The sequence below is a fragment of the Sander lucioperca genome, chromosome 4 (genome assembly GCF_008315115.2).
Source record: "Sander lucioperca isolate FBNREF2018 chromosome 4, SLUC_FBN_1.2, whole genome shotgun sequence".
Taxonomy (NCBI): domain Eukaryota; kingdom Metazoa; phylum Chordata; class Actinopteri; order Perciformes; family Percidae; genus Sander; species Sander lucioperca.
The window spans coordinates 32696040-32710830 of NC_050176.1; the positions used below are offsets into that span (position 1 = coordinate 32696040).

Consider the following 14791-nt stretch of genomic DNA (forward strand, 5'->3'; position numbering starts at 1 on the left):
TTTATACATGTTCTCAAAAGGCTGTATCATAATATACATGTATATGTAGAACTTTTCTTTGGAACAATAGAATAGCTTAACACAAACTTAGTATCTATGTGATATCCTTCTACAATATCTACAATTACAAATAATCAGTGCTGAGTTCAAATCAAGAAAGATTAGGATATTGTGTGAAAGCTGAATAATCAAGACTACTGAGTTACAAAAGTACAGAAAAAAAGGCATAGTCTGATTTTAAAATAATACATTCATAAATACGAAACACATCACACGTCCTTTTCTTGTGAAAAGTCTTGAAATTCCTACATGTCAGAAAACTCTTTTCTGTTGGGCTTTTAAAACTACTCCAACAATGTGAAAAATAAAAAATATTGTCAGCAATTAGCTCCTAAAAAGTTAACATTTTGAAGACACATGGTTTTCACCAAAGATGATAAAACTGATGTTTACATTCAGGTATGTATTTTACCTGTACTGAATATCCAAGTATGTAACAGCAAACCGTAGACACACTCAAAGAAATATACCTTTTTGGGAAAATGTGCGTATTCACTTAGAGTTAGATGAGAAGATCAACACTCTTATATCTTTACAGCAAAGCTGCTCTAATCATCAATATTTTCATATTCACAATGAATCAAATTACTATCAACTCACTGCTTTGGTTATATGTCACGCAGCTTTACTGTTTTGTTTCACTCTTACCGCTCTCATACATCAGTTGTGGGCTGCTTTCACCAAAAAAGCTCTAAAAACTAAAAGTACGCTTTCTGCTCAGCGCCAAACAGCTAGAGCATTTAGCAGCATTTAGCTAGCTAACTAGATAAGCCAAATACATTTAAAATCTTACTCTGTCTGCTGGATGTGTAAATAAGCTACTGTCTGCTAACATGTGTACCATATCAACTTTAGGAGTTGATAACATGTCTATGTTGTGTTACCGCTAGTTTAGCTTAGCATAAAGAAGCAGGTGGAAACAGCTAGCCTGGCTATTTTCAAAGTTCAAAAATATGCTCTAAAGCTAAACCAACAGTTTGTGGTTCTATACAGAGATACATGCTGAAACCATTTATTGGCAAATGACAGCCAGACGCAGTGACTTCCCAGAGTCCTGTCATCACGTGAGGTTGCCAGGCAACCAACTGATGCCCTGCACAGAAGTGCTTTTTTACTTTTCTGTTTGTGCAAGGATGAAACAAACAAGACACTAGTGAGCTTTAGAGCTGGTAGATCTATTTTTAACTTTGGACAGAGCCAGGCTAGCTGTTTCCTCCTACTTCCAGTCTTTATGCTAAGCTAAGCTAAGCTTTAGCTCCATACTTAGCGCACAAACATGAAGAAGACTTTAATGCTTTATTAATCCCGGCAGGGGAAACAGTGAAGAGTGAGAGTGGTATCAGTCATCTCATCTTACTCTATGCAAAAAAGCAAACAAGTGTTTTTTTCCTAAAATATCTTACTATTCCTTTAATGGTGACAATTTCGGTGAATATTAACTGGCCTGGTTTCTTGAAGACAAAAATAAAAGATGCATAATCGCATATTTAAGTGAATTTCTTGATGTAGCGAAGTTTCAGATAAGCGATGACAAGGAATACGAACGTCATAACAGTCAGAGCCACATGATTCTCCCACAGTCCCCAGGTGGTGTACTCTATTCCCAGGTAGTCCAGATACTGCTCTCCTGTACATCTGAAATAACACATTTCAGATTTCTTTGGTTCATAAATGTTTTTCAACTGGAATGATGTCTGTGATTCTAAAAATGTCAACTTCTAACATTTGGCATTAAGGACTAGCTAGACTGGAAATGCCATCATTTGTCACAAAGTCAGTCATTTGTCACTAAAAACCAGTAAGACCAGTAAGACACAACCAGAACATACACAGCATGGAGGTCTACTCACGTCAGGCCGACTGTGCTCACACTGCAGTTTGTCACTGTAGCCGACATGTTGGTGTTTCGGATCATAGCCTCGTCACAGAACTTCAAACCCACAAACTCATTGATCTTCAAGGCCTGAACATAGACGGCATAGTCAAAGAATGCTGAGCAGATCAAAGTAAATATAGAAGATTAGACTCTAGACTAAGACTGCATACCAGGGTATATACAGAAATCCTGGAGGTAAATGCAACACCTTTTAATACCATTTTTTAATACCTTCTCAATATTTTTGTAAACCAACACGACATTGAGTTGCAGGTCTATACGGCAACACATTTCTAACCATTAAACGGAGTTTGAGATTTATAAAACGTTGGTTTGGATGGTGGCACTAGTTTGCGGTGGTGTAGGCCTAATGGTAGCAGCAGCACAGAAACTGGAGATTGATAACTGTTCTCCACGTATTCCAGATTTATGGCTGGTACACTGCATATGCGACCGAAGAGCATTAACCCCCATCCAAGTTATACTGATGTTTTTTGGTGCTTCCACACGTATACAAACTTGGAAAAAAAAAACCATCCATGCTGTTTTGAGTGAGATACGGGTTTCTGAATGTGTCCTGCCTTCAGTCTCCGGGTGAGCTGTTCAAAATCGGCAGGGCTTTTTACGTCACTAGCCAAAACGAGGTGGCTAACCATAGCATACTAGCGCTAGCATGCTAACTTGTTCTGAATGGCAAAACACTGCTACAACACACACTAGTTCACCATAATCTACAAAAGAACTACTTACATGTCCCTATTCTGCAGGTATTCCACGCAAAGTTGGAAGTGTGCCCTCGTTTAGAAGAAGTCTCCCGGCTAATCCTGCCTTGTACTACTGAAGTTGTAGAAACAAACAGCTAGATGATGTGATCTTACCTAGCTACTGCGCATGTGTGACTGCCAACAAAGATGTTACAGCAGTGAGAGGTCTCACTCTGTAGCTAAAACAGAGACCTGAGCACAGGGTGAAAAGAGGAGCTGCAGCAGTGTGCAGTACAACAAAAATATGGTGTTTTTTGAAAATTAAACCATGTAAACCTATTCTGGTACAACCTCAAAATACAATTATGAACCTGAAAATTAGCATAATATGGCCACTTTAAGGAGCTTGACGTTCAGCAGCTACTAGTCATCCAGTTCAGCGCGCAAAATGTTTCATCCACATTCCCGTGAAATGTTTGATGTCGACTTCAGGATCATAGGCTATCACCCAATGCGGGATAGGATATAATATCACACAAACTTTACAAGATCAACTTAAATAGACATAATAAAACAAATGGACAACTCATAGTTTGCAAAAAAAAAATTCCAAAAATGAATACCTCGTAAAATGGCGATTAATTTTACTAATTTGATTTACTACCTTTTAATACTTTTTAAAACCCCGCGGACACCCTGGCATGCTGAACTATGGCGATTAATGAAGAATATGGTCTGATTTTAAATAATAAACTCTGTAAGGAGGGTGTTCACAGTCCTCTGAGAGCGGACATTTTAGCTGTACAACCAACTTGTGCTGTATGAGAGGGTTTGCGCCACATTATTTATTATTTAGGCTTTAGGCAGTATTTAGGTACTCGTAGGTTGCAGACAGTGGTTCTGTTTGATATATCGATATGTGTGTCGGCGACAACAATCCAATATCTATCCGGCACTAACATTAATTCCTATGTTTGGGTTTGGTTTCAAACTGTATGTTTCAAATGTTGTAAATATATTGGGTAAATCATGTCTATGTGCTGTCATAATTGTTGGCTCAATTTGTGTTTAATCAGATAATGTGTACACAGTGTTTATATTGGCCTTCTTCCCATGGTGAGAATGCTGGTGAAGATGTGAACCATCAAAGCTGCATTAAATATTTTTTTTTTAGCATAAATTCCTTTTTCTTGAACTACAAACATATAGTTCTTACTCTTACTTTTATTGCAGTCAATTCCTGTCAAAACCTTCCTTTAATTGTAACTTACTGCAAGGCCGTAGCGAGGAATGCTGAAGTACTTCAGCCAAGACATCCAGTCCATGATGCTGGGTAGGTTCACCAGGAGACCTGAGAAAATCTAAAAACACGACAAAAATGGAAGCTCTTTTTCACAGCTTACATTTTGACATCACAGCAGGAAAATCTCAGGTGTTACTAATAACATTAGGGTGGATGTGCCGCTGCGTCTCTCACCATCATGAAGACAAAGGTGATGGTCATAAGGATGTTGGCGAGAGCCACAACACTCTGGTCAGCTGAGATGGCCATGGTCATGGCCGTGGCTGTGTAGGCCACCAAAGTCACTGTCAGCGTGAAGACGAAAAAGGCTTCAGCTGTGGATTTGAGCCCTGAGTGGACACGGGCACACACTGTTATTAGAGAATAAATGCTGAGCTATCTGCATTTAAATACAGCATTTGATCTAGTGCTCAAAGATTGAAATCTCGAGTATTCCACAAATCACTCAGTTTATACATCTGTCAGTCTTACCAATCAGAAAGTAGACAATAAAGCTGAAGATAACTGAGGTGATGGTGCGCAGAGTGATGTCAGACAGGATCTTAGAGAGGAAGTAGACAGACACTCTGTAGTAGCCACTGATGTACTCATGCCTGTCACAAGAAAACCCAAGCGGAAATCAAATTCTAGCTCTATCCACACAAATCCAAAATGATGTTGAATTATCCACATATATGTCATAGTGATGTCAGTCTCCTGCAAGACTTCCTGACAGTGTACATACACAAACAGTTTCCTCTCGATGATGAAGAGCTCAGCTGCTGACACAGTGCTGAAACACTGGTTGGTAGTGATGAAGAAGAGGGCACCCATCCTGCAAGAAGAACAGCAAAACAAAACCTGATCACTACGTCTCTCTTAGGCTTTTATTGCAACATTTTGATCTATAAGCACTGGTTCCAGGTAATCTACAGAGAGATGTGGTGTGGTCCATATGTACATACAGGGACTTAGAAGGTGACTTCACTATGGCCCTGCACCCAATTAAGGAGGGAGGGGTGAATAACTGGAGACATTTAAGCTGCATAAACTGGTGTCTGCCATACTGCCTATGCATTGACCATGAAAATAATGACATCAGGTCATTATATTTCACTGAACCATGCACAGAAAAAAGGAGGGAGACCATTGAGATTTCTGATATGCTTCACTGAGCTTGGGAGTACCAGGTTGTGCACAATAAAACATGGTAAAAGGATTAGCCATGCAGGAACTGCTCTACGTTTTACACTTCCTTATTAAAAGCAAGTGGCTGCCTAAAAAACCTGAAAAATTATTAGGAAACAATAATCAATATGTCTGTACTGTATAGCCACATAATATTTTAGATTAACAGAACTAATCTAAATATTATATCTGTGTGCATATTATAACATATGCACCGATTTGTTTTAGCAACCAATAGCTTTAGATTGTGCATCATGAACATGCTGTTGAAGCTACAGAAGTCAGCCCAGTTGCCGTGAATTCTTTTTAATAAATACAATTTTCCTGGAAGAGGAAGGTCTATACCAAAAGGTTATTTTTTTAACTTTATGATGCTTGCTCCCTGACAGAGTGAATGTCTGGGGATGACGGTGGTTTAAATGGTTAGTTATTATATAATTATATAATTTATTATTCTAGAATTCATGAGTCCAAGTCCTTCTCTTCTGCTAAAAACAAAAATAATGTCTCAAAAAAAATGTAATGCCTGAAAGAAGCCACATTTAAGTGTTTTGAGTCTTAAAAAATATTGAATTGTGTTAGTTTTTCATTCAGAATGATCTAAACTCCGTCCAGATTGCTAAAAAACTACCAGCTAAAATACAGAGGATATGACCTCAGTAAATATATTAGAATTGATGTTAGGTTAGGATGTTATGTTAAAAAAAAGAGGATTTTTGAGGACATGTGCAGTGTGTATTTCAGCAGGCCTCTCACCTGTTCTGAACACCACTCTGATCCTCTTTCACCCCGAAGAAAATGGCTCCTACGATGAGGGCGAGGAAAATGTTGACTCCCAGCTGCACAGACAAAAACATGAGAAATGTTAATAGACGCATTGACAACCATCTAAAAAGTCCTGTCCTCTTAGACAGAAAAGCCAGTGTTTCTAAGGGTCAGGGGTCAAGTGGACACCTTGCTCCTCCTCCACACCGGCCTATCTGAGAGAACAACCACAACCTGTGGTGGGGGAGGATGATGGAAAAGAGTGAGAAAAGTGAAACCGACACAAGTTTTAATCCTAACAATTTACAGATTATGACGGGACTAAGCGGTTCCCAGGGTGAAGGGATAAGCTAATAAGGTTGAGCCTTTTTCACCTCATTCCCCACAGCCCCTCATGTGAAAGGGGGGCAGTGGAGTGATAGGTCATGATGCCATCATGTGATGAATCTCGGACCAGGGCCAAGGGGCTTTGGCCAAATATGATATCAGTTCAGATCCTGGACCAAAGAGGCAAGAGTGGGGTCACAATAGTCATCAAAGCTGATTACGGCGCCCACGACACCTAGAGACCCTCTTGGAGGATTATTTTGACTTATTTAGGACCAATTAGCCGTTAATAATTCTTAAAGTGAGGAGACTTCTGACGCCATCTCGCCATGGGGTGACTAATGAGAGCATTAAGTCTTGACCCCTCCAAAGTGCTGTCTGTGCATCCTGTTTATGATTATGCTGATCATGCTTTTCACTCTTTGGAGTGTTTAAACAAAATAACATTTGTGATAGTGGCACAGAATCATGTTTAAACCTTTAACCTGAAAACTGAGACATTAATTAAATATTTATCTGTCAGAGCTGTAGACTTGGAACTTGGACCTGAGTCGCACTAATGTCTCAAAACGAGGACTTACTTGCTTAACTTACTTGAGACTTGATGGCAAAATACTGAGGAGACTTGACCTCAGATAAATAAATATAAAAAGAAAATGATGTGCTGTGCTGTGCATAGTTTTTGCCTTTTGGAGCATTAAAGTTGTAACGGGGAAGATATTGCTTAAACACTTGCAGATGTAGCGGCTGCAGCCAGAACAAAGTCACAATAGAAAAAATGTGACTTTTCACTTTAAAATGAATTATTCGATACATAAACAAGTAGCTTTAAAGTAACAGTTCGAGATTTTAGGAAATGCACTTATTCGCTTTTTGGTGAATTAGATGGGAAGATCAAAACCACTCTTACGTCTGAATGGTTAATATGAAGCTACAGCCAACAGCCAGTTAACTTAGTTTAGCATAAAGACTGGAAACTGGGAAACAGCTGTTCTGATCTGTTAAAAGGTAAAAAAAAAAAAAAAAAAAAAAATCTGCCTACAAATGTTGGAAAATACAAGTTGAAACTAATCCACAACAATTCCACAAGTAGGAAAAGTGAAGAGGAATTTATTATAGAGGCACTCTGTATATTTATTTCACGTCATTTGTATGTAATGTGACAACAACACATGGCTTTAAGTTTATGACATGTCATATTTTTACCATTGATGATGTATTTTTGTGTTTTAAGTGAGTAATGGGGATGTATACCTGGGCCACAGATGTTTGTGGGTTCAGCATGAGGTTCTGAAAGGTTCTCTTAAGAACCCAGCGTAGCTGGTGGAAGAAGGAGCTGTTGTAGGTGATGGTGCGGGATTTTGAACATGAGATACACTTCTTATCCTGGACGATGCGGTCCAGCTCAGCTCTTGTGTCGCTGGAGTAGCTGCTGTTCCTGTATTCCTCTACCAGGCGCTCCTCGATGCTCTGCCTCGTGCCGCTGAGCTCTGCAAAGTCCATATCTTTGCATGGGAGTCATAGTAGGAGTAGGTATTTCAAATACTCTTTTACAATAGACACCAATAATCCCATAAAGCATGGGATTAAAAACATAATGGTGTGGACTTTTAACTTGGAATGGAAGAATAATTACCATATACTATACTATACTTACACTACATAATGTACATTGCACAAACTATATCTCCAGAACTTTTTGCACAATCATCAACATTTTTGCGCATCCTGCACTAAATCATATATCCTGGACTATTTACCTGTACATTGCACAAACTTTATCTCCTGAATTTGTTGCACATTCATCAACATATTTGCTCTCTTAACAATTATTGTTATATTGCACATTTGTTTATTTATGTTACCGTTTCTTTTACATTTATTTTTCATTTCCTTTTAATAATGTTTATGGTTATGTATGCGCCCTCCACCAAGGGACATTCCTTGTAAGTATTACTTACTTGGCAATACAACATTTTACATTGTCATTTTCTTGACAAGAGAGCCCGATGAACATCCACTTGCAGAGAATGTTAAAATGAATACCAAGAGGTTTTAAGTTGGTAAGTTTTTTGTGGTACAGCAATCCCTTTCTTTATGTTTCAAATGCCTATTTGACCAGCACCTGACTGAATTATACAATGGCTTCCTTGTTATATTCAACTTTTTTTATTATTATTTTCTTTTTTACCTTTATTTATTCAGGGAAGGTTCACTGAGAGGAAGCCTCTCTTTTGCAGGAATGCCCTGATCACATTCACACAGTTACACATTCATACCTGAAAGCTGCCCAGTACAACCACAGTCTGATCTACTGGCCACTGAGCTGCTCCACTGCCCCACTTTGAACTGTAATATTTATTGTTCTATTTAGTCTGTTTTATTTTTACTCTTTCAATATCTAATCTATGTGTCCTTATATTTCCTTGTGTTTCTTTTATATAAGCTCTAAATGCCTTTTATGTAAATTACCTTGTTGAAAGGTGCTATACAAATAAACTTTAAGCTTTCTGAACTAGTAAATTAATGCTGTTCTAAATCTATAAACACGTAAGGATGAAGGGTTAAAAGACCTACATGTTATATGTTAACTTGAATTTGTACAAAAGAAATGCATCTGCATGTTTACAAATCCTTCCTATTATGAAGACAGACATTTGTTGCTTAAGACATCATCTTGACAGTGGCATTCATGGAGGGATTTATAAATGGCGTTACCTTCAGAGCCATGCACTTTGGTCATGGTTGTGGCGGTGGAGTCTCCATTGATAACATCCAGAAAGAAGTCAGCTGGGTTGTTGTGGGGCTCGCAGGGATAGCCTGGAACACAGATCAGAATGATCCATGTTTAATATCAATACATGTCCAATGTTTTATGAAGACTATTTTATGTTCTGATTTATTTATTGCCATATAAATATTAAAGCTACACAACCACCTACATTTATTTCCAGGTGACATTAAAAACATCAGGAACAATATAAAGATGGTATCTTGAGTAAGTTTCCACGTACTCACCAATGTTGGTGAAGTAGTCCAAAGCGTTTGGTGCTGGTCCGTGGTACACCATTTTACCACCAACCAGCAGAGTCAGAGTGTCAAACAGTCTGTAGATGGAGTATCGTGGTTGATGGATGGACATAATTATGGTTCTTCCATGACTGGCCATTCTGAAAAGACACATAGTAAAGATATATTTTAATAGTGAATACAAAAAAAGATGCCTTCTAATTGCAAAAACAAATTTTTTGTTTTCGTTTTCATTTTTTAATGAAATTCAAGATTTACAGCTAAAACAAAAACTCTTCCAATGCCTACTTTTTACTTCTTTATTTCATTATATTCAATTAATAGTTACAAATGAGCATATACTATGTTTCCATATGCGGTTTTAAATCTTTAAACCTTTTTTTTTTAAACTGCATTAATTATTTAATGATATTTAAACACTGTAAAAGTCTAAAATAATTAGTTATTATTAATTGCAGCAAACTCCACACTCCATACCCTGTAGGTCTGTGCCATTAAATTTGTGGGAATAATGAACAATTTAACATCGATTAAACAGGCACATTCATTACATTGTTTGATCAATACACCAATAGCAGGCTAATGTATATTTCAATGTAATTACATGTAATATCAAGTGCTGTAATTTGGAAATGGTTTAAGTCCAAAGAGGCAGCTCTTTGTTTAATAAAATGATAAATGATCAATTAAATTTAAAAGATGTATTACAGTAGATAGTAAATGCAAGCTTAATCAAATGTGTTTTTAGTGTTAAATAACATTTTAATGGATACAGGTGTGGTTTTGGGGAACGGACAGAGCTGTATCAACTCTGAACATAACACATTATAAAGTCAGAGGAATGGCAGAGGAGCTTTTTTATTACCTTTTCAGCAACAGCAGGACAGAGTTAGCAGTGCTGGCATCCAGTCCTGTGGTCGGTTCATCCAGAAAGAGAACTGAAGGATCAATAATCAGCTCCATGCCGATGTTTGTCCTCTTCCTCTCTCCTCCAGAGATTCCCCGGGTCAGTTGTGTGCCCACCTGAGGGAAACACCCACATCGGTCCGTCCTGACACTTACCTGATGTCTTGAGGGTTAGATAAGTAATTGGGACATGTGTGTATATTTACCTTGGAGTCTGCCACCTTGGTGAGACCCAGTTCATTAATGAGGTGATTGACCCGAGCCTCCTTCTCACTTTGAGGCACAGAGCTGGGCAGCCGCAGTGCTGCAGAAAAACGCAGATTCTCCCTCACAGTCAGGGTGCCCATGACCACATCTTCCTATGAGGGGAGACGAGAGCTTGAGGTCAAAGGTCAGAGCCAGAGAAGATCATTTGTTTTGTAGTACTACATTGCCACAGACCTGTAATGCATGTTGACCTAGCGGAGTTTAGAAACTAGCAAACCCTGTATTTAAAACTGCTATAATCAATATTTTTTTATATTAACAAGGGCTCAATCACCCAACTCTGCAGTTCTCACATTTACGAAGCTTTTTAGTGTCTTTCAGCATGTTTTTGGTTTTACAGCCCAGCACTTTACTGTTTGGATTCACTCTCACAGCTCTCATCAGCGTAGTTTCCAGGCAGCTGTCTTCAGTGAAAAGGCTCTGATAAACAGAGTGTATTCAGCACCAAACACCAGACAGACAAAGTTAGCGACAAGCTGGTGAACATAGTGGAGCGTTTAACAGCTAAAGAGCCAAATATTTGTCGCACAAGTGGCCAAAAAAATCAGTTCATGCAGGTTTAAGTAATTAAAAGGATTCAAATGCACCTGAACCACATAGCCAGAGAGGCACTTGAAGTTTGGAGGCTGTGGTGCTTTGTCAATGAGTACTTCTCCTGAGAGACCTGAAGGATCCTTTCTTGCAGCCAGAATATCCAAGAATCTTTCAACAAAAACAAAACAAAAACAATACTTAATAAATGTATCTACAACAAATGCAGGTGACTATTTTTTCTTGGAGATCAGTGTGATACTCACGAAGATTTTCCACTTCCAGTCGGTCCGAGAATAGCATTGAGGCCAGGTTTCATAATCCCACTGCAAGACAATAACACAGAACTCTCTGTAACCAATTTAACATGGATAAGTTAATTTAAAGGAAAAGACTGGGTTACATTTAAATGGTTCGCATTCATAATCTAAGATTTGCACTTCACCGTTTCAGTTTTACAATACAATTGTGAGGAGTGAGAAAAAAAAGACAGTGGATTAATGTCATTCTTGGACATGTAATGAAACAATTTTTCCTCATAGCACTTTTTCTAAATACATTTTCTCTCATCCTAAATAGAATAATGTTCTTGAAAGGTTTTTGCAGGTGTTACAAATCTTATAAATATTTCTTGAAAGCTGCACACACAAAACAAATCTATACTGAAAAAAGCAAATCCTTTGACTTCAGAGAAAAAAGTAACACAAAAGCACCAGAAAGAGTCGGTCATTTAAAACGGAATTAAAAGACTTGAATAAAAGCCTGGCAGTGGATTTAATTCGTTTCCCTGGCAGACTGCTCTTTAGTGCATTAGAGAGATTATATGCAAGAAACCATGCTTAATATCATATAATTAACACTGAGATGGGAAAAGGCCCAAAAACTTGTGTGAAATGATACATTCTTCCATGGGAAATGTCAGCTATGTTTAATACCATCAGAAAGAAACCAATGTAAGTCTATTCACTATTGTTCTGCTTTGGACAAGGATACAATGAGCCATACTGGATTCACTGTAACACGGTCTTCAAAATCAAGACATGTATATTTTTAAATTTAGCCAAAAATGATCAACTGAGCTATGTGTTTTTGAAATTTACAAATATTTTTTGGCCTTGCTTGCTAAGAAAATGCTTGTACTTAATCTCAAGCAGTGTTGAGTGTGTGTATATTAGAACAATTATGCAGCAATCTGTAAAACCATATCAACAACAATACATACTGAACTCTGTGAGTAAATGATTAGAGAGAACAACAATGGATCTCTATGTAAATGTGGGTCTTGTTTTTCTGAAACAGTTGCAGCATTTTTGTGTGAGTGATGAGAAAAGAGAATGACAAGCATGTAAAGAGACAGATAAAGAGGGTGTAATTGTTAAAACTGACTTGAGGTCGGCCAGTATTTCATTGGGGCTGGTTTTCCTTTTGCAGAAGAAGCCGCTCTTCAACTGCACTTTGTACTGGATGTTGTGGAAGCTCACGGTGGAGCCACACGGCTGCTTGTTGTGGTCCATGGCTGGGGCCGTCCCGTTGGTGCTGATATCTTCTATCATTGCAATGTTGATGTGATTGGCTCTCTCCATCATCCTGTGCAGTGAATAACCCTGTCTAATGACAGTGATCTGATAGAAATCAATCTTTTACTGATTTGTTACCTACTGATGTGGTGCAAAACAATATAGACAAAATGTATCTCAGGATTTCATGCATAGCAAACATCATATACTGTATGTATGGGTACTGTTTATGACATTTAATATTGACCAAAAGATGGATGGGTTAAAGTATCACCTCAGCAAAAGAAATCCTGGGGGAAACCCTGTATCTACAACATATGGTTTACAATTTTAAACCAGCTATTGCACACGCACAACTGGTTTTGGCACAAACCCAAATAGGAAAATAATGCAACACATTCAGATTCAATTCATTATTACCAATGTTTCAACATCCAAATAGTTTTCCCATGGGATTTTTAAAGGGTATTAATATGTTAAAATATGTTTATCTATTTTTTGTAACACTTTAAAAGGAAATATACTTAGTCTACTGAAGACATCCATCAATCAGTGTTTACTATGGTATGTTTATTGCTGCTCCTCAGCAGTGTGCGCACACACACACACACACACACACACACACACACACACAATCTGGGGTTCAGTATCTTGCCCAAGGACACTTCAACATGTAGACTGCAGGGGCCAGGGATCAAACAGGAATCTGATTAGTGGACCACCGCTCTACCTCCTGAGCCACAGCCGCCTTCATTTCAAACAAATGTATCTCTAAATGAATAACACTGATCGAAGCAGGGGTGTCACGTCTCCTAAACGTATGCCTGTACAATATTCTTTTCATTTAATTGTTTTAAAGATGCTGTCAAGTGAAATCCAAATGAAAAAACGTATCTATTTAAAGTATAGCCTATTTAACAACCCTATGAAAATGTTGTCATTAACATCAGAAAAAGACCGTCTAGCATCTTTAAATGTTATATCCTTAGAGGAGATGGGATATTTGTGCCGAAGTAATTCAGCTCCCATTTATTTAATGAATTAAAGACTATGGAGAAGGACAGACCAGTAAAGAAAAAGCTGCCCATCAGCACTAAAGTGTGTGATTAGAAAACAAACGGAGCTATTTTAATCAGAAATAAAATACAGTATGTCTGTGTCCAGGATATAGTTTACAAAATAGAACCAATTTGTATATTTCTGTGAGGAATTCTATGATTTGAGGTTGTAGGTTTAAACAGACTTACAAATAGACTTTGTAGATCTCATACACAAAAGAAAGGTTTTAAGTATCATAAGTGATGAATGATAAATGAGTTATCATACAACTATGCAGAATATGTAATACTCAAAAGACAAGGTATCAATTCCTTTGAACAATGCTGTGGCCTTGTAATTTTATTTTCCCTATTATAGGGGAATGTGGCATAGTTGTAAATTAAAAAATGTAGGGCCTCGGTGTCAGTATGTTAGATCTTTAGATAAGATTCTGTGGCATATGTGGCCTTATATAACCATGTTTTTTGTGTAAAAAATGGCCACTGATGTTGTATTTAAAAGACAAAATTAAGAAAGTATAGTACATTCATGGCTGCTTTCTTTGCTTCAAGCTGTTTTTGTTTTTACAGTGAAAAGGAGTACAAGTAGCATACCGTAACTGTAAGCCTACTAGTATTTTTTTCTAACCAAACCAGACAAACACTAACCAATAATACCCACACACAGGACACATGACTTCATGATTTCTAAAGCCTGGCTACAGCACTGATTCTCACACTACTTGCTTTTAATATACATCATTGTGGATTTGAAGCACTAAAAAGGCTTTAAACATGAAATAGTACATTTTTAGGAACTATTTCCTCTTGATCAATCCTCAATTACCAATTCTTGCAAAACCAAAAATTTAGATACATAAATCAATCAATCATGTGTTGCAGAAATCCTCTGAAAATGATCACCACCATGATATTGTTGCAAAGTAATGAACAGTTTTGTTGCAGTGACTTACCCTGCTGGGAGACTGTGAGAGGGCTGCTGGTACGGAGATCCTGCTGCACACTGACAGAGCAGAGAGACTGCAGGCTGACTAACATCAGCTCATGACAGCAGAGACAGGTGTCTTACCATCCAGCTCATATCCCACAAGCTGCAAGGCGGATTAACCCTTTATTCACCACTCAAAAAGACAAAGGATCTAATGGGAAACCTTCTTTTCTCACATCATGAAATGTGCTACAGTTGTGCAATTTATCACAGTGAACATCAGCTTGCATTACTTTTGAGTTACATTATCACTGCATGGTAGAGCAGAGCAGACCTTTAAAGCCGTTTGAAC

General features: G+C 37.9%; 1 protein-coding gene across 4 annotated transcripts; it reads right to left on the reverse strand.

Moving 5' to 3' along the window:
* Positions 1–1244: 1244 nt before the first annotated feature.
* On the reverse strand, positions 1245–14570 carry abcg2d (ATP-binding cassette, sub-family G (WHITE), member 2d). Of its 4 annotated transcripts, none has more exons than XM_036000080.1 (16): positions 14465–14570; positions 12323–12527; positions 11203–11262; positions 10993–11107; positions 10345–10497; positions 10098–10255; positions 9221–9372; positions 8921–9022; positions 7457–7707; positions 5867–5949; positions 4668–4757; positions 4415–4536; positions 4118–4272; positions 3912–4001; positions 1911–2023; positions 1245–1695 (listed from the first exon to the last, which is right to left on the reverse strand). In XM_036000080.1, the coding sequence occupies exons 1-16, from the start codon at positions 14547–14549 to the stop codon at positions 1548–1550; spliced, it is 2082 nt and encodes a 693-aa protein (XP_035855973.1). In that variant the 5' UTR covers positions 14550–14570; the 3' UTR covers positions 1245–1547. The 4 variants fall into 4 exon arrangements, with proteins under 4 accessions (XP_035855973.1, XP_035855975.1, XP_035855974.1 ...); XM_036000082.1 differs by having other exon boundaries at positions 12323–12558; positions 14465–14558; XM_036000081.1 differs by having other exon boundaries at positions 12323–12540; positions 14465–14527.
* Between the last annotated feature and the right edge of the window lie 221 nt (positions 14571–14791).

What these genes read in the sequence shown, in the direction of transcription:
- abcg2d (XM_036000080.1), bottom strand. Translation starts at nt 14,549, where the DNA reads ATGTTAGTCAGCCTGCAGTCTCTCTGCTCTGTCAGTGTGCAGCAGGAT. An exon ending in ACTGGAAGTGGAAAATCTTC is followed by an intron (nt 11,108 to 11,202) that starts GTGAGTATCACA and finishes TTTTGTTGAAAG; the next exon opens with ATTCTTGGATATTCTGGCTG. An exon ending in TCTCTGGCTATGTGGTTCAG is followed by an intron (nt 10,498 to 10,992) that starts GTGCATTTGAAT and finishes CTCCCCTCATAG; the next exon opens with GAAGATGTGGTCATGGGCAC.